At 39.1% G+C, this 23,963-nt stretch overlaps 1 protein-coding gene across 1 annotated transcript in view; it reads right to left on the reverse strand.

Moving 5' to 3' along the window:
• The window catches only part of APBB1IP (amyloid beta precursor protein binding family B member 1 interacting protein), a 28,915-nt gene extending 15,281 nt beyond the window's left edge, over positions 1-13,634 (reverse strand). The window contains exons 1-6 of the mRNA XM_063303506.1: positions 13,394-13,634; positions 8,321-8,408; positions 7,220-7,509; positions 6,011-6,088; positions 3,645-3,804; positions 3,124-3,245 (exon numbers count right to left, since the gene is read on the reverse strand). Coding sequence (XP_063159576.1) covers positions 3,124-3,245; positions 3,645-3,804; positions 6,011-6,088; positions 7,220-7,509; positions 8,321-8,408; positions 13,394-13,465 — 810 coding nt within the window. The 5' untranslated portion in view covers positions 13,466-13,634. The remainder of the gene's footprint in view (positions 1-3,123; positions 3,246-3,644; positions 3,805-6,010; positions 6,089-7,219; positions 7,510-8,320; positions 8,409-13,393) is intronic.
• Between the last annotated feature and the right edge of the window lie 10,329 nt (positions 13,635-23,963).

Below are 23,963 nucleotides of genomic sequence, written 5' to 3' on the forward strand. Positions count from 1 at the left end.
TAAAATAGCTGATTACAACTTGAGCAGGCCACAGAATGTAAGTTAGCCAGGCTGACACTAGGTCAAGCTGCATTTCAAGCTATCTTTCTCATCAGCTGCCTGTTTTAGTGTTTACAAGAAGTTTTTGTTCAAACGACAATTGAAGCTCTAAGCACAGAGCAGGAAACAGAGTTGCCATCAAAGGTGGGCATGGTTGGGAACATGCCTACCCCACTAACCAAACCCCTCTAGATTTGCTTCAAACCCCTCAGCATTTCTCAACTTTGGCGACTTCAAGACACGTGGACTTCAACTCCCAGAATTCCCCAGCCAGCATGTTGGAGAATTCCAGGAGTTGAAGTCCATACGTCTTAAAATTGCTAAGGTTGAGAAATGCTGTTCTCAGTCAATGTAATAGGCTTGTCTTCTTTCTTTTGCTCTGGGCCACAGCAGATCAGCAAGCCAACAATAGGAAAAAGGCAGTAACTGTTCTCAGCTCCTGGCTCAATGGGTGCAGTAGCAACGGTGATGGAAATGTTCACTTCTGGAAGGGTCTCATGGCTCTTCTTAAATGGGGCATTAGTGATATATAAGACCAACACTGAGAATCCAACACTAACTGCATTTCCTAGGGAAAGTGTCACTAAATTCAAGAAAACTAAAGTTCTAAAGCTCATGTAAGGTTATGAGAATCTCTTTATATAGTCCCTGTCATAATGAAGTTTGCACAGGAAATATATGCCATTACAGTTAATATCCCTAAGAAGTCTACCAATGCTCTTGTTTGTATTTGTGTAAACACCAAGTCCAGTCTCCATGCTGTTACTCTCCCCACTGAACAAACTCAATACTGCCACCGGCAGTTTAAATAAGACAAGAGCCTTGTTTGCAGACCGTGCCAGGCATCCTGGAACTGTAGTCCAACACACTTTAAGAATTTTTTTTCTATTTAACAAGTATGGAAGCAGAAATCAAGCTAGCCCAATGTGAACATTAAAATGTATATCCCAGAAAGTGTTCATGTTTCTTGATCAGTTCTTTTTTCCTGAGAAAATATAGCACTGTAGGACTGAAATTATTTCTTCTAGGCCACCCTTCATCCATCAGTACACAGGAAGGCTGGTATGCAATGAATGAGGCAGCTGGATAGTCATTAACTGTATTTTCACTGTTGAGTGACTGCACCTGGCTCTTCCTTATTAACTACACAACATCCAGCTAATTAACTGAAAAAGGAGTGGATTCTCTGACCCACTGCACTGCACAGAGACTTTGCACCAAATGAATTCTTTCCCACGGAAAAAAATACACCTCAGGCTTAGGAGATCTACGTTTTTCCCCCCATGCCATATATCTTGTTTGCAACCTTAAGGTAAATCCAACCTAAAGTAAAGATCCATTAACTGAGACAATTATGCCCACAAAAAGCAGGTTTATTTTGCTATGCTGCAAATCAGCCACTGTCACCTTAAAAAGTAATTTGCATTGGTTTATGTATTGCCTTTAAGATATCTGGAGCATGTAGCTTTGTATGAAGTCCGAGCTTTTAGTAACAAGCTTGTGACCTTCCACTTATTGAGTCACTGCAGGAGTTCCATGGAACACAGCCTCTTAATATGATTGCTCTGAGAAAACCAATTACGAAAACACGGACAGAGAAATGTACTACAGTATACTTAGCTGAAAGGAAGAGGACTCTGAACTGAAGGCAACGTCCTTCCAGAAAGGATGCAATCAAGTAAGTTGTCTGCCTTCATTACTGTACTTTCAGCAAATCGGTTTAAAGATAAATTATTTGAGGAGAAACAATCTTTCTTTTTGCAGAAATAAATTACATTTCCCCATATACCAAAGTCTATAACATACTATAGCATACTAAACGCAGTAGCCGCCACAGGGTTTTAACCCAAAAAGAGGCAGGAATTCCAGAAAGATTTAGATTTCAGTGCTACTTCAACACCCACAGTAGCTATTCTAGAAAATAGGTTTAGGAGCCAAAACAGGTATTCTGATAACCAGGCAAGACAGTGTATACATCTTTGAGAATTTCCACTGCACTTTTCATATTTTTGAATTGTTCTTTAAAACCAACAAAATAATTATCATTATATGAGCTAAATCAACTCATTGGTGGACACACTTCAGGATTGTGAGATCTACTTTTTTTTCCTGTGGCATAGATTCAGAAGCAGGGATGTGCAAAATTCCATTCCAGTCATGAAATGTTTTGGTTTTCTGTGGAACATTGCTTTTTCTCCTGAAAGGCACTGATACAGTCCTCCTAGGGGTGGTTAGTCATTTATCAGAAGTACATCTTCCGAAACAAGAGCTAATTTTTACTGATCCACACTTGACTTGTCCCCCAAAACAAATTTACTTCCAGAAAAGGATGAATCACTTGAACAACAAAACATTTTGGGGAACACTTGAATGTTCTATGGAAAACAGAATAATTTTGCACACAATTATTTGTTTTGGAATAATTTGCTTTCAGTATCACTAGAAACAGTGGTGGGGTTTATTCACTACCTCTGTTCTTCATTATCAAGGCTGTATTATTTTTAATCATAGGACAGGCAGTGTGTGAATTATTAAGAATGTGGGCAAGCAATTTGTACCTTTTATTGATTAAATCCTTATCTCTATATTACAGAAGTGAATAAATCCATATCTATTTTCTGCCCTCCATTTGTGTAGCTACAGCAGACAGTCTCAAACTGCAATATCATGACATTTTAAAATGATAAATGAATTTCTGTGACTCCCCAATTAATAAAAACTAAATGACTAAATGATAAACAAAGCTGCTGTGATTGGCAGATGGTTCTGACAGATGTACAGACCCACAGGTTTAGCTGTTCTCCCAAAACTTGCTCTGGTCTTTGCCTGCACAAGCCTGCTGTGAGTTTTTGTACTGCTACTAGCTTTACTTGGACAAGTCTTATTCCTTTAAAGAAAATGTGGCTTTTCTCAAACATGCTTGTGACCCTCTTAGGGATTCACAACTTAAAGGGTGATAACCCTTGACCTTAGTCACATTATTTATTTGTTTGTTTGTTTGTTTATTTATTTATTTCTGAGATTTATACTACCGCCCATCTCCCTCCCCCAGAGGGAAATTCCCACAGAGGGAAATTAGCTTACCTGGGGGTTTTTAAATACAGCATATTTTTCATTTTTCTCCAAGAATAGTATCTTATTTTCAGTGTCTCGAGTCCAATCAGATAAGATCTCAATCACATTTTCATGATCTTCAAAAAATCTTTCTAGGGAGGGGAAGAGAAAGAAAGAAGGATAGTTTAAAATTATTGTCTATTTTAATACTTAGGCCTTTATAGTTTTTTTATCAGATTAGTGGAAACAAGAGCAGTTTCATCAAAACACAGAAGCTTGCTACAAGTATCGATGATTTTAGTTGCCAAATGAAGAACATTATTTGCCTGAAGTGTGCATTTGTCTGATTAGCCAGTTTGTTCCTCTCTCTCATGCATGCATGCAAGTACACACAAACACAGACCAGCCATTGGCTGCGTTAGAACCCAACACACAACATGCTTGTGACTTAATACAGAAACAGGCAGAGGCTGGGTGGCAGCATCAAGAAACTGCTCTCTAGGAAAACCATAGAGGTATCAGCAGAGATTGCCTGATGGTTTGCAAATTACCAATTTGTAGCTCTGGATATATTTCATAAAGACACCAGTCTATATTACAATCGCAGTGGGTTTTTTCAAAGAGATTGTCTAAGACATCACGTGCCACTTGCCGTTCATCCACCATCAGAGACTTTGTGCTGTTATCATTCATGTGCACCTTGACAACAAGCTGGGGAGATAATAATAGATCAATCGGTTAATTTCAGCCTGGATGAAAAGGCCAGAGTGCTCAAAAATCTGCCATGACTGATAAAAATTGAAGATAGTTACAGATTCAAATGCATCATGTTATCAGAAATTGGACTGAGAAAAATAAGGCATCCCTTAATCATTACCCCACCAAACTTGTTCTCTCATCTGTCTTAATGTATGCTTTTGGTTAAATAATATTTTTAATGAACTTTGAACTTACTTTTTGAGCTTGATTTTGGACAATATGTTCACAAAGACTAGCATTTAAAATCTGTCTTATAATTCTCTTAAAAAGACCTTGCAACTAAATGAAATTATTTGGTCTTAGCTCTCACCAAATCAATGCATTTTCAGTCACTTCTAACATCTCTCTTTGATTTCAAGAGGGCTCCAACCAGAAGCACATGAGTTAGCTTACTCCCAGATAAGTAAGTTCAGAGACAGTTTTAGTCAAACCAATCACTTTACAAAAAAGCAGACATTTTTATGCAATGGGATTTTTCTTTGCTTAAAGAAGAGAAACTTAATACAACAGTACTCATAATTGGACATACTGAGAATCCAGTAAAATTCAGTGCTGGAAATTTCAGCATTATTCTTATTATGAGCTGTCACCATGTCCATGTCCCACAAAACTCTTTCCTTTACAATAATCTTTTCAGGAAACGTATATGTGAATTTTGGCATTTGTGGAACATTTATGTGAATTTTGGCATTTGTACTTGCAAACACACACACAGACACACCTATATTAAGCCTTTCATGAAAGTGTGTCTTTTGTCCTGAATAGCTGCAAAGGCTATGGCCCATCACAATAGTGCCTGTTATTGCACTATTATCTACTATTATTGGTTTAAGTATCAGCTAGGTTCTCTACTCTCATTTGATGATCTGATGAAATCTTGAAGCTTGCAGGGGGAAAAAGAGTAAATGTTCACAGGAAGTTGCTCTATTGGTAGATAACAGCAGATATTTAGGACAAGAAGAGTTAGAACTGTTTGGAAATAAGAATCTAGAATAACAATCCCTTATTAAAGTCTCATTTTAAAGCACGTGCATCAAGAATCCTATGAATGCAGGAACAGAAGAAGGAATTCAAGAAGGAACAAGCATTTGTTCTGCTTTCCTTATGTGTGCACTATAAAAATTAAGGCAATTTAAGAAATTATGAGATTCCTACACACATCAACTTCCAACTAAATCTTAGGCACTTCTCTCAGATAGGGTTTATATGATTATCCCCCTACTGCAATCCTATACCCACTTTACTGGGAGTAAGTGCCAGTGAACCAGGTGGGAGTTCTAGACAGGCACAAGATTGTCTGAATGGGTTGACTACCATCTAATGCTAATTTACTGGGATTACGGTTAGGATCTTGTTTTTGAGTAGAAGTAAAGTAAGAGCTCTGCTGGATCAGACTGAAGACCAATGATATGCAAATCAGCATGATGTTCCTGAGGGGCCAACCAGTTGATTCTGGAAAACCCACATACAGGATACAACCATAAACCCACGCTCCTCTTAAGTTCACTGGTTTAGCCTTAACCGCCTAATGACTTGAAGCACTAATAGCCTTATCTTCCACACCTACAGCTGTCCGCAACTAGCCTTCCTCTAAATCTTTTCCTTCAGCAGTGTGATGGAGTATTTTTTGCTAGACAGAAGCTCCTGCAGACTTTAGGCAGCGGGGGGAGTGGGAGGCAGACGTAGAGGGCATAGGGAATGGCCTTCAAGGACAGGAGGAAGAGTGGCTACCAAGGCAATGGCCAGATAAGTGGGACCTGAGCCCATTCCAAGAAACTAGTTTGAGAAAACACCCTCCCTAGTTCACATGAAGATAAAGGGAGGGAGGGAGGGAGGGGGGAAGCGCATTCAGACTTGCAAGGTTCTGTTTCTAGAGCTGTTACAATAAAAATAGTCCTGACCTATATGGCACTGGTTTCTTGGTCTGGTCTACTTTGTTCGCTGTTCCTGGATTGCCCAAAAATATGGTCACAGCATTAAATATCTGTTATGGTGTAACAGGCCTACAAGCATTTAAACCCAATTTTCTCTCTAGTGTTACAAACCTAAAAGCTATAGCTTCCTCCATTTGTAATTTAGTTTTCTTTAAAGAGAGCACCATTCCTGTGCATCAGACATGGTATTTAAAGGCAGGGTAGTGCAGCCATATAAACCCTACCTTTTTAACCTTGGCTTCCTTTAGTTTCTCCAATGCCAGTTTAATCTTGTCAGCTTTTGCTTGCACCTCTTGTTCTTCCTAGGAGGTGGAAATAAGATTGTAAACCTCTTATTAAATATGCTTTTCCATCAACATTTGATAAATGCTTTCATTCTTTTTTTCAAAAAAGCTCTCACGGTATTTTGGAAGTTACTTGCTTACATGTTACATATTACTTATATATTATCCTGTTTAAAAATGGCAAAAAACTAACCTTTCCCTCACCCACCCTCCTTCAGGTGTACATTCTCACCATTCCGCACCTTTTTGATAGTAGTTCTTCAATGTGTTGCTTTTCTTCCGTTTTTATGAATCACTATAGTTTACCTTTTAGCATGTTTTTACCTTACAGTGGTGTGTTTTCCCCATTTTTTAAATTTCCTTGCTAAAGCAAAAGCAAGGTGCTGAATGCAATTTTTGCCCCATTATAAACTCCAGCTCCCCACTGCTCCCCCAGTGGATGGAATGCTGTGGTTCACCTCACTGTGGTGGCATCATCACATTATCAGCTGTACTCACAGCAGGCTCGCTTTTAAAAACAAAACTGTGGGCAATAGCCACAAAAAAACCCTGCCCATCCCTTGCCTTATGACTACAGTTGTGAGATTCCTTCCTTAATTAGGTCTCACTCTGAATCTGTTCTTCATCTTTTGCTCATCATCTTATCATTCTCTACAAGTTTAACTGCAGCGTCTTGTGCACTTGAAAAGGCAACCTTTTGTTCAGCTTAATGTGACAATTCAGGAAACAGCTTGCCTCTTCAGGATAAAAACTTCAGGGGAAACATCAGCGTATTCACCATACGCATCTATCCTTATCATTGTCTTTAGCAATATCTGAGAGTAAAAGCTTCTATCTTCCGCAGAATAACCACCGGCCTGTTCCACATAGGATTTCCTCAACATGAAGTATGTGTTAGATTTATATCCTGCCTTTCCTCTAGGAGCTTAAGTCAGCCAACATTACATTCCTTCCTCAACTTTTGAGCAACAAAATCTTCCAAGATTGTATTTAAATACATATTCTTGCAGAATGAACCCTTACAAAAGTTAGACATTCTTCTAATGCATCAGAAACTGGCATTTTGATAATCCAGTTTATCTCCTGTGTTGGTGTGCGAGTATCTTGAGAATATTAAGAACTTCTTCAGAGATTCTCCTGCTTGCTAACCTGAGTGAGTGGCTGGAGGGGGATGGCTTGGGGTGGTGGTGGTGGTAGCACTGGTGTTTCTACAGAGGGAGCTGGTAATTCTTTCTCAGCAGGTGGGGTTGTTTTATTTAGTATTGATTGATTTCCACAAATAGGGGTAGCCTTTGCTGGTGGCTGAATCATGGCAGCTTGCTCATTGTAAGAGTTATCCTTCAGTTCTTGGAATGTAGTCTTTTCTACTTCACTGATATCTGCTATAAGATCAGCCATCAGAGTATCTAAATCAGTATCTTCCAATGCGTTCAAGGATTCTGTTAAGAAGAAAGGTCAACATATCAGAGCTCTTCTCCAATGTTATTAAGGAACAATAGTTCCATGTACATCATTAGATGGTCTTCCACAGACAGTAACAGACAGTGCTCATAGACTCAAATAATTCTTGGGATTCTTCTAAAGCAAAGCAGCATCCTTTCCTAAGATGATTTATCACATTTGAAAATATCATGCTAGAGACACCTGCTTATGCCTCTTCTCATAAGAAGGCTTTGCAACCTGCTGCCCTTCCGATGGGTTGACTACAACTTTGTAATTCCCAACATGAATTATTATAATTAATGGAAACAGTTGTGACTAACAGCTGGAATATATATTTCAAAATGAAGGATTTATTAATATTTGTTATCTGGCAAGCCATGAGCTAGGTTCTGTGCAGTTTAACATTACGTTACATTTAAGAAAATAATTTGGTATTGAGATGGCTCAAATATAGGACACATTTTTATTTTCCTTCCCTCATTTTGCATGTTGCTTGATTAAAGGTCTTGGAAAACTTGCAAATACATTGAAAAACATCTATTATTCTTCAGCTCAATTTTGTATCTTTTTAGAGTAAATGAATGTGCTATTCAAATCAATAGAAGGTTTGGGGAAACGTTCTAAAACTTTATTTTTTATAATGTCAACCTTATACATTCATCTTTTTAAGACTAGGCAGAATTCATTTCACACCCCCACCCACCCACAAATAATTTTGGAAGAGAACAAAACCACTCTAATTTTCTGCTTCCCATACTTTAATCCCCATATGAAAATATGTCCAATGGTTTTTTTTTTAGTACTTACCATTTAAATCTTTGAAACCAACTGCAAAATTAAACTCAGTATTAGATGACTTTCGGGGTGGAATGGGCATGGCTTCCACTTCTAAACTCTGATAAAAAAAAGAACAGTTTTAAAGCCTTTAAAATCTCCTATGATGGGAAGCACATTTATATTTCTATTGGGTTTTTTTCCTCCATCAGAAATGTTTTGCTTTTGAATTATGAATCCTACAATCTTTTTCCCTAGAATGTTTTCTTCAACTGTAATACCACATCCCCCTCCAACCACTCACTCAGGTTAGCAAAACATATGCATACAAACAAATGCATATTATGAGAAAAATAGCTTTTGAATTATTGTTTATCATATCTGTAGGATGAACAACATAAACACATTTGAAAAGATAAAGAAATATTAGCACATGAACCTTGGCCAATCATAGTCCCCAAGAATGTCTTTCTTCTCCAGAACAGTGTTTACTGCAGAAACATTACACAGAGAAATGGGAGCTCAGAAGAACTTAAGAAAAACCATGGTGGTTATGCCAAAGGACTGTCCAGTCCAGCATTCTGTTCTCACAATGGCCAACCAGACGCTCATGAGAAACCCACAAGCTATATATAAAAGTGACACTTCTCTTTTCCAGCAGCTAGTGTTGGTACTCTCCAGATGTGATGGTATTATAATTCCCAGAATGTAAAATTCTTAGTGATCCTGGCTAAAATCCCAACAAATCTGGGACTTTATTAAATGTACTTTATTATTAGGGCACAAAACTTTTTAACATTAAAATACTGACTTAATAAACCATTAAAATATTAAAAGACATAATATATTACCCTGTTAATTCATTTATTTAATTTTATTACAGTTATACGTCAGTGCCAATATTTAAATTCTGGGCAATCAGTATAATATATTGCTTCCAATGATGTTTATCTCATGAAATGTTGAGCTCTTTCTTATAGCAATGCTGTATTTGCCAGATACACATAACAAACAGATGGACCTTCAACCACACCATCCCAGCCATCATCTTGACTTATTTGACCACATCCTGAAGATACCCTTGGTGACCAAGGTCCAGTGTCAAACTTGATTGATTACATAAATGTGCCATCAGGTCGTTTTCAACTCGTAGCAACCACATAGATTTTCTCCACGACAATCTACCCTAACCTGTTCTTTCATGTCTCCCAATGGTACACTCCTTGCCACTATAACTGAGTCTATACAGCTTGCTGCTGGTCATCCTCTTCTTCTCTTTCCTTCCACCTTTCCCAGCATTAGAACTTTCTCCAGAGAGCTGGATCTTTGTGCAATGTGTTCAAAGTAGGATAATTTCTTCCCTTAATTCATGTCCACCTCTCCTACAACCATCTCAGTTGCTAATCATATTACGTTTTATGATAATAAAATTCATAATTTAACCATGTGCTACATGAAAAAGTACTTCCTTTTGGCTGGATATGTACAATATGCTGGCTTGTTGGAGGCTCAGGTTAAATGTGTACTAAGAATCTGGAAAATAGGTTCAATTGAGTAAGCCTTGGTTAGGTTAACCACAAATAAAATATAATGCTAACCCACCCAGTGTCTAACTTGAATTTCTCACTATTCATCTTAGAAGAGTGTCATAAGGTAGCGGAAGTAGCACCATGCTGTAACTACTACTACGTTGGGGAAGAAAGCACTGGGGGGGGAAATGAAGCAAAGTAGCTGTGTCAGCACAGCACTTTTCAAAGGCATTGCGCAACCCTAGTAAAATCTTCAGCAATGTTAATATTCACAGGGAGAACCTGAAACGTAGAGAGGGAATGCCAAACTAACACAGCCTCTTCCACCACTGATAGGAAATTACATTTCACAATGTTCTGCTAGTTTGTATTGTTCTTCATGTGCTTCAAGGGCCAATCACATTTTCACAGATCTACTTTTGTTCGGAGCATTTAAAAAATCAACTATTAGAATCAAAGCATGCCAGCAGGAATCTCCCACTCACAGTAAATCGATCAATTCCAGATCTGACAAGAGAAGATTTTTTTATCAGAAGCACAGACCAGGAAGAATGGGCTAATCAGCTGCTTCCACAATTTGGGATAGGGAGGATAATGGAAGGAGAGGTGGAAGGTGGGGACTGCAGTGGACATTGGGGGAGCAGTTCCCCAGAGACAGGGAGGTATCTACCTTTCTGCTGTACAATAACGTAAGATCTAGCAGCTGCAGCAGAGATTCATTTTTTGTTTATTGGATTTATACGCCACCAAATCTTATAGATGATAACCCATCCATACCACTGTGCTGACACTGACACCCACTCTCATGGAAATTAACAAACATCCCAAGATAAATGAAATGGAATTGCAAAATGCACATACTGTATACTATAGTGGTCTTAAATCCAAATTAGATGATGACATCGCAGATCCTGTCATCTGCGCGCTTGATTTCCTACATTTCCCCCCTTATACACCATTACACAACTTGCATTAAATCAAGGGTGTGTCATGAGGATAGGATCGGAGAAATAGGTATGTACGAAGTGTTAAATGCAGAGTTGTGGATTACTGCAGTTGTATCTCTCCCCTTCCCAGCAGCCTCCTCCATTTATCCCTTAGCCAAATCTTATTCAAGAGGTTTTAAGAATTTGGAACAATTTAGTTGGATTTTCTAAAGATACTGTTTGAATGTACATAGAATCAAAATTAACGAAATGCCTGAAGAAAGAAGACCACCCTCAAAGAATTTACTACTTATTTTTCAAACAACTAATTATAATGTTATAAAATGGTGCTTAAATGAAATTAAACTGGTCAGTTGACCATCAGTTGAAAACTGATACTCAACCAGTTTATGAAAACAGCACAAGAAAGTATTTCTTGGTTGCTCTTCAAAAAAACCAGAGAATCTAGATCCCTTCTTCCCCAACATGGTGCCTTCCAGATATGCTGGGATTTTAAAAATCCCAGATAGCATGGGGATCATAGTCCCAATTTATCTGAAGAGTGGGATGGAGATGGTTGAGCTATGTTTATTATTTTCATTTTTTCATCTATATCACAGAACAGGTAAATGCAGACTGAAAGTTAAGAGTACTGTAATTGTATCTGGGACATACAATACGTTAAGTCAAGTAGGGATGCTCCTGTTGTCATAAATAGTGCCCCTTTACAAGCATCCTGCTACATCTGAGGAACGGCTATAAGTGACACACACTTCAAGTATCCAGCAACCCCAAAAGACATGAAAGGACCTTCAAGGGCTTCCACTGTTATCCATAAACTGAGAATACCTGGGCTGTGTAACAGGATATCCCAGGACACAGACAGCAGACACAACTTCCTAAGTATATTTTAGATTGAACTCACATATCTTAATTCTCATTTGCAAGCTAGTTATAAAACAAGAAATGAGAAGTAATGGTATTCCAAAGTATGAAAATGTGAAGAAATACAACTGCTCCATTCTGTGACAGAAAACAGCAGACACATTGGGGAAAATAGAGGAAGAAGCTTTAAAACATAGAACAATAAAGAAACAGAACAAAAGGGGAACTGAGGCAAAGCCTATTCTGGTAGCACCTTTACGGATGACTCATTTGTTATATTTATGAGGGAGCAATCCAATTTTCATGAACAGTGGATCACTGCTTTAGATTTGTTGGAAAGGTGATCTGAAATTTAAGACACCACAAAGGAAGAATAAAGTGGGGGGGACAAGCAGTACAAAATTCTGTCTAATCTCCAGTTTTCCATCTTGCTAGTTTAAGATTGCCAATTCCAGCTAAATCCAATTTACAGATTTCCCCCCCCCCAAAAAAAATGTGTGCACATTTCGCACATGGGTTATGTGCCTATACCTACCAGAAGTCACACTGCAAAAAAAGGAAGGAGTCAGCGCAGCCAGCATGCATGTCTGTGTGTGTGCACACACACGCAGTGAGCAACATTATTTGGTTGTAAAATAAAGCCTCTGATTTATGACAGTAATTTAACAGTAACTTTCCAGCCATAGTCTCTGACACAAGCAAACCACTTGCTCATCTAAAAACACACCCCTCTGCTGCCCTCCATCAAACAGAAGCAGCAAAAAAGAAGGCATAAACACAACAAAGATTAGATAAGAGGAAGGCAGAGCTGCCTGGAGAAGGGAAGGAAAAAGGAGGAACAAAACTAGATGGAAATAAACCGACCAAAATCTTGTGGGGTACAAGGGCCAATGTCAGAGAGACACTGTCACCAGCAGTACAAATGGCTGAAGGGAAAATACGGAAGGCCCTCCCAGAGGAGGGCATATTATATAGGCTCCAGATTTTGTCTTCTACTTATAATTCCACCATGTTTCCCCAAAGTGTCTTAATATTAAAACAGTCTGTAAAGAAGATGTTATGGCCCTGCTGGACTCATTTTCTGATAGAGTCAGAAGGCTTCTCGGGGTGGTAGTCCTGGAGGGAGAGATTCCAGAAGTGTTGAAGCCAGTAACTCCACTTTGGCTGAGAACAAGCTCTTTTGCGCTGGCACGGCTGGTTGCTAGTCAGTAAGAGAGCCAGCTGGAATCACCCCCTCCAGAACTATTACCCCTAGAAACCCTGGGCTCTACTTCTTCCTCCTCATCAGAAGTTGAACAGGTCCAGATGAGAAGATGAGAGATCCAGCAGGGCCATAACATCAAGAAGAGGTGCAGAAGATCCCAGCATGTCCATCTAAATGTATCCAGGATCACTGCAACTTGCCATGTCCTGGGAATTAAGTAGCTTGGGAGGAAAATGTAAAGTAAATAAATGAGTGTGCAAAGTATACTGTACAAACCCCAATTTTGGCATAAAGTACCAGGGTGGCTTGGAGGGTCATGGGGCTTTTTTTCTTTGAAAGATGCCATTGGGTGTGCAAACGAGAGAAACCTTGATGTTTTGATTCCATGACTGGCATTGTTGTATTGCATTGATTTACTCTATCAATTTAAAAGTCTCACACAAGGAAACAGTTCTAACATAAAGAAACGAATGTCTGCAGTTTAATAAATATAAAAGAACAGAAAACCGAAGAGGAGGCAGAAAATTGGATTTTTTCTTCCGTTTCCCACAGGCATACTAACCTGTGTTAGCAAATCCATCTCCCCCAATAAGTCACTGAACATCTGATCTATATCTTCACATGCTTCCTCCATCTGAAACACAAAAATGAAAAATGGGTGTCAATATCATACTTTACTGTCTATAAAGAATCTTGCAAATTTTGCTATAGTGGAAAAGTGGATGTTTTTAGCACAAATCCTCAAAAATTGGGGGTACCTTTGACCCAACTGATACTGAAATTAGTAAAAGTAATAAATAAATAATCCTCATTTGAGTCAAATTGACTCCTGTTGACTTCATGAACACAATATGTAACTTTCTTAGCAACAATACAGAAATGGCCATTGTCTTCTACTGAAATAAACTTCCATTTTCGTTTGGGGTGAAAAGCTCTTAGGATCATTGTCATCAAGCAGCACTACTCCAATATGAGTTGCTGATCACATCATGTTCTTTTTCTCTTCCAAAGTGATATTCTCCGTTTTCAGTAAAACGGAGTCTTCCAGGAGTTTCAGAACCTTTTCCATGAGCACACACTGTCCTGTTAATTCTCCAGAGACGTTGCAGTGAAGAACGCCAGCCATGTGAAAAAAACAGTGCAAGGTCCTCCATATCTCTTGGCTGCCACCTCACCTAAGATTTTCTTAGCCCAGATACCTGAGGGAGAAAGGCTTTCAGGCACTGGAGTGGGGGGAAGAGATTCTGTGGGGAGGGGCCGTGAGTGCTACGCACATACCTGGCTTTACACTGAATGGAAGTACGAGAGGAGGAGAGCAAAGGGACACCTTGTGAGGGCAGACCTTCCCAGGACCAGTGAGGGCGGGGAGAACCAAGCATGTCACCCTCCTCTTCCTCTTCTACTGCCTGCCCTCAATTACTGTAGCCTGGGAGGGGGTCAGCACCTGGCCTCTCTCATCATTGGGGGTCCCACTGGATAAGTTTTATTCCGGTAATGGAATGTGAGAATGACCTTGGAAGATTAGTGGGGAGTGGGTAGAGATGCTGCCTAGGGAAAGTCCAGATATCATTCATTAATTCATTCATTTTCTATCCCGCCTTTATTATTTTTATAAATACCTCAAGGCAGCGAACATACCCAATACTCCTTCCTCCTATTTTCCCAACAACCACCACCCTGTGAGGTGGGTTGGGCTGAGAGAGAGGGACTGGCCCAAGGTCACCCAGCTGGCTTTCATGCCTAAGGCGGGACTAGGACTCTCATACCACACCTGATTGGCTCTTGGGCTGAGAGAGAGGGACTGGCCCAAGGTCACCCAGCTGGCTTCATGCCTAAGGTGGGACTAGAACTCACAGCCTCCTGGTTTCTAACTCAGAGCCTTAACCACTTTAAGGGGGAGGAGCCTGCAACTGAGTTATGGGCAGAGAAAGGATCTGCCCTAACTGATTAAGAGGTAAAAAGGTACGGCAGGAGATTTGTACTTTCAGACTTGCAAGATTCTGTTGATGTAGCCTAACAATAAAGTAGAAGTAGCTCATCTGGTCATGTTTCCTGTCTGGTTTACCTGGGTGGCTGACATGCCAAAATCACTCTAAATGTGCCCCTAACTGAAACCACAAGAAAAAAACACATAGCAGCCCTTGCATGAAGTTTCTTTGTTTATCTTCTGATGTATTTCAGTGCATGATGTAAAACTTCTATATAAAGTAAAACACCAAGCAAAGGTCTTGTTTCATTTTCATTCAAGGAAATAAGAAATAGGGCAATAAAGGAAGGAATGGGAGGACTTCAACTACAAAGAGATTCCATTTTCAATCTGGGGCTCACTGTATAATTTCCTAGCAAAATATGCAAATTATTTTGGAACTTGCTGGTCTTTACTTTGAGGAACCTTTGTTTCTAAACTAATGCAGAAATACGCAGCATTATCTTCTAACAGGCAAGAAGCATATAGCAAAGACAGAAAAGGCACCGAAGAAAGCATGGTTCAACCAGATAATGATGATGAATGGCTGCATCACTCATAAAACTTCTACTTGCTACATATGGAACTGAGTCGGTATAAGAAAAGAAAGAAATTAAAGAGTAAGGACATAATTAAACTGATTTTTTTCTCTTTGTGGAAGAGAAAATGTAACCTTTTCTCCACTCTCATCCCTAGTCATAACAACTTGTGTCATAAAATTAGTTCTGATAGCATAATTACTAATCAGGTTCAGGATCCAAGATTTAGAATACTTGTTTTAGTTCATATTAGATCTGTTACTTAACTGAAGAACTTTTTATTGCTCAGTTACTTACATACATATAAGACTATGTACCAATGAATGTCAAAGTGCATTTCTTTGTTTAAATGATAAACACATGCATCAGAACATCACCTCATGTGTGAAAGAAAGATGCCTCTTCTTAAAAGATGCCTATTGTTCATGGATTTGTAAGTGCTTATATTAAAAAGAATACATCTATTGCCTATTTCCAGGCACACTGAATTAAAATTTGCTTATTGATTCACTGAATGTGTTAATCAACTAAATTTTGCAACCACAATTTCTATCCCTCCTTTCAGGCCATGTAAACAATAAGCAAATGCAATAGGAAGTTAGCTTGGGTGGTGGACTCCTTGGGGGGAAGTGATTATATTAGATAAAATGTTTGTTTTGCCCTTCTCAAATATTCATAATTTCTGATTTATGTTTGTTTCTATCTATTTTTAATTTTGTACATCACCCAGAGTTATCATGGAGTTGAATTGATAAATAAATAGCTGTCCCAGTTCAAAAATTAAAATTATAGTGTTCAGTTTGCTGAATACTAATCAGAACAGAATATCCTTCCCAAACTTGGTGTCCAACAAATGTGCTGGTTTGCAATTTCCAGAAGTCAACCCAACATGCTAGTCAGGAATTCTGGAAGTTGTAATCATCAGACTTTGGAACACCCAGCTGAGAAAGGCTACCTCAGAAGAAGACACTGTGAAGTTCATGTGATAATATCAAATATCTAGTTCATGCATTGTGAGAAGCCATGATATGTTAGTTTGTGCAATTAATGACAATTAGCTGGTTTCCCACAATATACCAGCCAAAACCAAACAAACCACACTATAGTTTACTGTGTTGCTGAATCAGGCCTAAGAATCCATGAGAGCTGAATGCATTACTGCCACAGTGATTCATACTACTCTTCTAAAATATCAGGAATCTGGCTGAAGCAATCAGCACTTCATTATTTCATAGGTCACAAAGCACACTATCAGCAATAAGCAGAGATAATAGGCGAGAACAGTGTTTCTTAATTTTTCTTCTCTCTAGACCACTTCCCAACTATAAAGATTATGGAGGACCCCAAAAGAGCTTTTGTTTGTATGGGTTATATTTATCAATATTTACTGTGTTAAAAATTAAAATTGACACATTTGTTGTCACTACCATTTCTCATGATTGATGGGATTTTAATATTGCATTATTTTTCAACATAGCCTGACAAATAATTTTGATTTCATGGACCCTTGAGAGATCGTGGGGGATCCCCAGGGGTCCTCAGACCACACTTTGAGAACCACTAAGCTAGAAGGTCTTTAGACATGCCTTTATCATCTGAGGAGAGTCAAAGATCATAAGGAAAAAAAATTCACAACAGGGGCATTAATTATCTTATGAACAACCCATTTTTTCAGGTAATTCAGGTATCATTTGCTTTATTAAGAATTTATATTTCACAACAAAAGCTTTCTCAAGACAGTGAACAGAGTGTTCTGTGATTTCTGGGACAATTCCTTTGGTCTGCCTTTGCAGAGAACTGCACTACTAACAAAATAATACAGTTCTCACAGCTTAATGGAAAGCCAGGAAGTCAGGGGATAAATGAAACTTGGGAGGAAGCTACTCACAGTGTAAGAGCCACCATCAAGGTCTGCCTCCAGGTATCCTGTGACAGCAGTTACAACTGAGAAGTCAGATATGAATCAGAGGTCTTTGTGTTAGCTATAAATCTCACTCCAGTGCAGGAATGGGAAAGCTCAGGAAGAGCAAACAAGCTTAGGTCAGAAGCCAAGATTCCATACAGACAAATCCAAGATCTAATCATCAGATTCGAATGTAGTCTCGTACCAGTTCAAAGATCAACCAGGGAATCAGAAGCAGCACCTGTTCAAGAAGTCAGGCCCAAGGTTGGAAAACTGATTGCTAACAGAAGTCTGACTCCCAAACCCTTCTTGATAGTCCTGACTCAGTCATGCCTGTTTTCCTGAGTCATGCCTGTCTTTTGAGAAGCCTCACAAAATGTCTCTGTTCTACTCACTTGATCTTTCTGCATGCGTGAGGGCTGAGGATTCTTTTCCTGCTCAGGTTCTGGGTCCTCTGACAGAGCCTGATGTTGTGCCTCTGTAACAGATGCTGATTCCTGACTTCTTCAGACATGCAAGCTCCTCCTTCAACTGATGGCTGTTGAGTTGCAAGGCCAGAACCGTCAAGCTCAGCTTCTCCAATGCAGAGCCTGGCTCATGAGACAGAGCCCTTGCACTAGGCTTTATCTTCATAGTCTCTTTTGGGATGAGAACTCTGAGCATCCCCTCTCAAAATGTTTGCACAGGATGGGCGGAAACATCAGTGGATACCATCGTGCCAGTAGAGAGGAAGCCACCCATGTAGTGCTTTCTAAGTTAGCAGCAGCACATTTGGAACGTGGCAACCAATGTAGTGACTGAAGCAATGAGTTATGCTGCTGAATGGCTTATCACTGCCAACAGCTTGGCCACCAGAATTTGGACCAACTGAGCTTTCCAGATTGTCTTCAGAGACAGGCCTATGGCAAAATGCACAACACTGAAAACTTCTCTACATTTGTGCTCTTTCCCTACTTTCCGTTGGAGGATTTGAATTATTATTTTTATTGCAGAATCAAGTGACATAATCATAATTTACTTCCTGACATATTTTTCCATAGTAAGTGTGACTGCTTGAATAATGAGAGTGCATAGTAATGAGAGTGCCTTTGCAAAAAGAGCTGGGGACCTTAATTGGTTATTTTGATGCCTGCAGGCTTATATGCTGTCAGTGCAGGAGAGTTCATAGCAAATATTTTATAATAGACATCATTAATAATTTGTGCATTTCAAAAGAGTAGGTAAGTTGACTTTAACAAGAAACAAAACATTATGGAAAATTCTATGTACACTTCCTTTGAATTAAGTTCTTCGGAAGTCAGTGGGTCTTCAAATAAGCATGACAATGACTTGCGATCACATAAGAAATTCCATGCAGCAAAAGGAAATAAAACAAAAAAACTAGTTGATAAATGGTCGCTATTTATTCAGCACACTGTCATTGAGGGTTGTAATTAATTTTTCCTGGACAACAGCTTTTTAACATATTGTCAATCAAAGAGCAAAATCAGCAAGTCTCAGAATAAATAAGGTAGCAGAATTAACTGTTTTCTGTTGGAAAGAAAAAGCTTCAGCTACGAATACATATGTGCAGAGAACGTTTGCAGCTCTCTTGCATGGCCCCTGCATATCATAAATGAACAACAGTGAAAGTTACAGACAAATAGACCAATGATCTAAACAGATCATTGAGAGGAACTATGAGCAATGGCCCCTGGGTGTAGCCAAGTAGCATGCAATTCAAGGTGGTTAATATTTATGAGAGATACCAGTAGCTGTGTTCGAAGAGGCTGGTTTAACTTCAGTGATACAAGCAAAATTTTGCACTGAGGCAGCTGAAATGACAAATTTGGTTCCAGAACTAGTATCACATTCCATATTCTAAAAAAATGATGCACTTTGCCTAGAAAATTGATTTAAAGACTTTCAGATAACTCTTGAGATCCTTTCAGCAGCATTCTCTCATTCTTTTTCTCCAAGAAAACAAGTGGCAAAGCTATGTTCAGTTGATCCCTCTTGGCCAATACAGCTTTTGTCTGTTGGATTCAGTGATGGGTCCAGATTCTGGATCACTAAAGGATGATTGACAGTCTTTTTGACCTGGGGTGGGGTCACTACTTCCCTCTGTGTCATGATAGCAGTTCATGGAAGGTAAGGATCACTGCCTTTAATGCATCTACAAATCTCAGCTTGGCCTCTGTTCTGACATTTTAGTAGGCTTTCTCCAATCCAAATGCCATTTATCAGCACTAAAGGAGATAGACACATCTTTGATTCATATCTTACATTCTCACCTCTGTCTAGACTCGCAAAAACACACCATGCAGGCATTATTCTCCCTGCTGAATGTGTTGAGGTCTTAGTACCTCTCTTTGGTAAACAGATGTACCATAATTTAGCACAATGTTTCTCACCCTCAGCAACTTTAAGATGCATGGATTTCAACTCCCCAAATTCCCCATGCTGCTCCACTACATTCTAAACTGGGCACATGGTATGCAAAGAGTCACATTATAGCAATTTTCCAGCACTGGTAAACTTCATGTGTGTCTTGAATTCTGAAAAGCCACGCTACCTCTGAATTCTTCACGATACAATCCTGGTGGCCAATTAAAGAAAGGTGCACAATAGTACAGTGCCTAGCAATTACTCCCACATTAATAATTAGATTTTGAAAACGTTGATAGAGCTGTACTATAGACCTGAAATAATGTGTGAAAATACAGGTTCTCCTTCTTTCGCTAATTCAAGTTATTTATTATAACTTGAAGTTAGGAGACTGAGGTATCTAATTCTAGAATGGCAATGCATGAATTAGGGAGTAATGCAAAAGAAAAAAGAAACAGGACTTTCTATTACATTCACTACATTGATTCTTATCACATAAATAGCATTGCAAAGTCTTATCCCCAAACAGATGGGCTATCAGCAGTTGTAACTTCTGGCACTCCAAAATTCATTAAGATGGCATCCAATCAACACAGGCTTTTCAGGCAGGTTGAATTTATAGATTATTTGGATTATTCCCCTCCCCCCATTATATAATAACAAGCTCAGATGTGTTCTTATAGTCAGAAAAGTAGTTAATGTGACAAATTGCCTGGTTTCCCTTGACTGTTATAAATGGACATCATCAACATCTTGAATTTACATTTGATATTATTTACAAGGCTAACTTTGTAGAGTACTTCTAGTAAACTGTTCTCTCATCACTTCTTCCATCAGAGGGGCCTCTTCCTAACCAAAAGGGCAGTTTCTCTCCACTGAAATGACAATGCATCAGTCTTGCAACACAGCCTTTATACTTCGAGATTTATCGGGAGGAAGGGAGGAAAAAGACAGACTAACAGCAGATGTAATGGCGTCTTTTTACGAAATGACAGAGTACATTTTCAGCATGATTAACTATCCTCCAGGGACACAATGATTTGCATCCAAAAAGAATAACTGGGGCTGGAGAGTACTTTTGTTATAAATAGAGCCACCTCTATACAGGCTCAAAGTCACTGTTAAGTTGGGCAGTCTGAGAAATCTAAGTTATAAACAAGTAATTTTTCAGATTGCAATCCACAAACTGAATCGACCTTCGCATATAGGTAGTCCTCACTTAACAACCATCTGTTTAGTGATGGTTCGGACTTACAACAGTGTTGAAAAGAACAACTTATGATCAATTCCCATATTTATGACAGTTGTAGCGTCCCGAGAGTTACGTGATCACGATTTGGGCGCTTTGCAACTGGTTTGCATTTATGACTGCTGCAGTGTCCTATGGCCACATGATCACCATTTTCGACCTTCCCAGCTGGCTTCTGGCAAGCAAGATCAATGGGGAACCTGTGATTTGCTTAACGGCCACATGGTTTGCTTAACACCTGCGGTGATTCGCTTAACAAACACCGCAAAAAGGTCATAAAATCAGGTTGGATTCACTTAATTACTGCTTTGCTTAGCAACTGAAATTCTGGTCCCAATTGTGATTGTTAAGGAAGGACTACCTGTATTTACATTTGCCACCCACCCAAAGGCATGGCCTACACTTCTTCTATCCAATGTGTTCAAATTGCTTTCAAAAGGTTTTCCCCATCCCCAGCAACTGACATAAGCCTGGCTTTTACACTCTGCAGTAGAAGCCATCATTTTCCAAATAACTGAAAACGTTGCAACGTTCTATAGGTAAATGCTCAGACAAAATTATTAGAATTGTATGATTTTTTAATTCTAACACAATCCTAGTTCTAGTTCATTAATCAAATTAACCGTTTATCTTCTGAATGTCTGTTTCATCTTACTGCCAAGAAATGCAATGCACGCTGCAGGCTCACACAAGCTGATCCTCCCAAAGCGCGCACATAGCACACATCCCATTTCACACCTTATCTTGAGTGTACATTAAGTCACACCCTTTGTTTATGAACAGAGACTCCAAGTCTTCATCACCACACAGTGAGCTAGAATTGAGCAGCTTTCCTGTCCAATTACACTTCTAGTAAAGGTAAAGGTAAAGGTTTCCCTTGACATTAAGTCCAGGCGTGTCTGACTCTAGGGGGCGGTGCTCATCTCCGTTTCAAGCCAAAGAGCTGGCGTTTGTCCATAGATACTTCCGTGATCATGTGGCCGGCATGAATGAACGGAACGCCGTTACCTGCCCGCCGAAGCGGTACCTATTAATCTACTCACATTTGCATGTTTTCGAACTGCTAGGTTGGCAGGAGCTGGGACTGGCAACGGGAGCTCACCCCGTCACGCGGATTTGAACTGCCGACCTTCCGATCAACAAGCTCAGCAGTTTAACCCGCAGCGCCACCACGTCCCCTAATTACACTTCTACACCTACCAAAAATAATTTGTTAGTTGCAGCAATCACATTTATAGAACACATCTGGTTTTACTACTATAGTCCTCGAGTATTTTCAGGTTCATGGTTACGTGAATTTAAAGAATGAATTTTACAATGCAAACTAGGTACATAAAACAAAGCAAAACGGATGGGGAACTTTTTTCAGTTGGACTAACCGGCTCTTATCTTCCTCCTCTGCCACGAACCGTTGCAGGCATGGCAGTGATGCGGTATTTTCAAAGTGGGGGGGATTAACTCCTTCTGGGGAAGTTTAGAGGGCTGAATTGGGTTTTATTGACTCAAAAGCAGTTCGTTAAACTTACTGTAGGCTTAACACACCTATTTTGTTTCCCAAACTTGCTATTTTGCTGCTGTATTTCAATATCCTAATCTTTGGGGATTCTGGGATGTGGCTGCTAAGTTTACCTGTACCACAAAAGCCTTTGTGCTAATGGATTATATCTGAAAAAATGAGTGAAAATGGGGGGGGGAGGGGAAAAGAGTTTAGAAATTTTTCCCAAAGACAGCCTAGCACCCCATATATAATCTATAATAAATAATTTCCACGTAACCTATAACACAAAATCCTTAAACCTAAATCAGCCTCTTAAGCATTTTAGTTGATTCAGTTACACTAAACTGATTATCACTTATTTCAAGAACATCACCTACCCAGCTCATTGTAGTATTAACTTATAATAAGGTAAAGACAAATTCAACTGTTGGTTTTCTTGACACCAATATGGACATGGTCTAATGCTTCCTTCTTCCTGGTTATTTTTCAACTGCCCAGTTAGCCTAAAGTTCTTGGATTTTCTATTGTCTTTCATCAAAGTATTAATGCTTAGCTTTTTCAGATCAGCTAAGATTGGTCAGGCACTAAGTGCAATGCCAGAAATCAAATTCTTATCTCCATTCAGCCATGAAACTCATATGATGATTTTGGGCCAATCTCTACTGGTTGTTGGAAAAATAAATGGGAGTGTGGCTTGCTGTGTATCTACGGAGGAATGTGTTCCAATGATCTATACCAATGTTTTTTAAACTTTTTTCCTCAGGACCCCTTGCCACTATGGAGGACCCCAAAAGAGCTTTTGTTTGTATGGATTATATTTATCAATATTTACCATATTAAAAATTAAAACTGACGCATTTGCTGCCACTACTGCTTCTTACAATTGTATGATGTAATTTTAATAGGGTATTATTTTTCAACATAGTCTGGCAAATAATTTTGATTTTGAAGACCCCTGAGAGGTTCTTGGGGGACCCCCAGGAGTCCTAAGCCCACACTTTTAAAAAGACTGATCTATATCATCCTGAGCCCCTCGGCAGAAGGCAGAACTAAAACGCAGTAAATATAACAATACATAATACTAGCAACTATGCTTTGTAGCTATGATGGCTATTTAAAAAGCTTCACATGGCAAAGCTTCTAAATTAAATTAAATAAGAAAGGTGTGTGCTCAGAGAACATCTGTTACTCTCAACTAAATATGTCTGCTTGGATTAATACTTTCATGCCTCTCTCATGGCCTTCCAGAGACTGGTAAAAACCCAGCTTTTCCAGAAGGCCTTCAGAGACTGACTACAGAGTTATGGGTACCTAAATATTTGTTATTTTTGTTTTACTGATTGAATGTATATTTACTATTATTATTTTAACACATGCAAACTGTCTAGAGCCTTTTACATTCAAGGCAGTAAATACATTTCACCAATGAAAAACAAATAAACAATTAAATAAAATAACTCTAATCTGCATCGAATCAAATACCAATGCAAAACTCTGTTTATTTTTATTTCTCCTGTTTTGTATTGTTTTGAACATTCTGGGACTGAATCTCCTATGAGACACATGTTGAATCATTATACCTCTCAAATAGTTCCCTCTAGCATTAACTG

The sequence above is a fragment of the Candoia aspera genome, chromosome 4, assembly GCF_035149785.1.
Source record: "Candoia aspera isolate rCanAsp1 chromosome 4, rCanAsp1.hap2, whole genome shotgun sequence".
Taxonomy (NCBI): Eukaryota; Metazoa; Chordata; class Lepidosauria; order Squamata; family Boidae; genus Candoia; species Candoia aspera.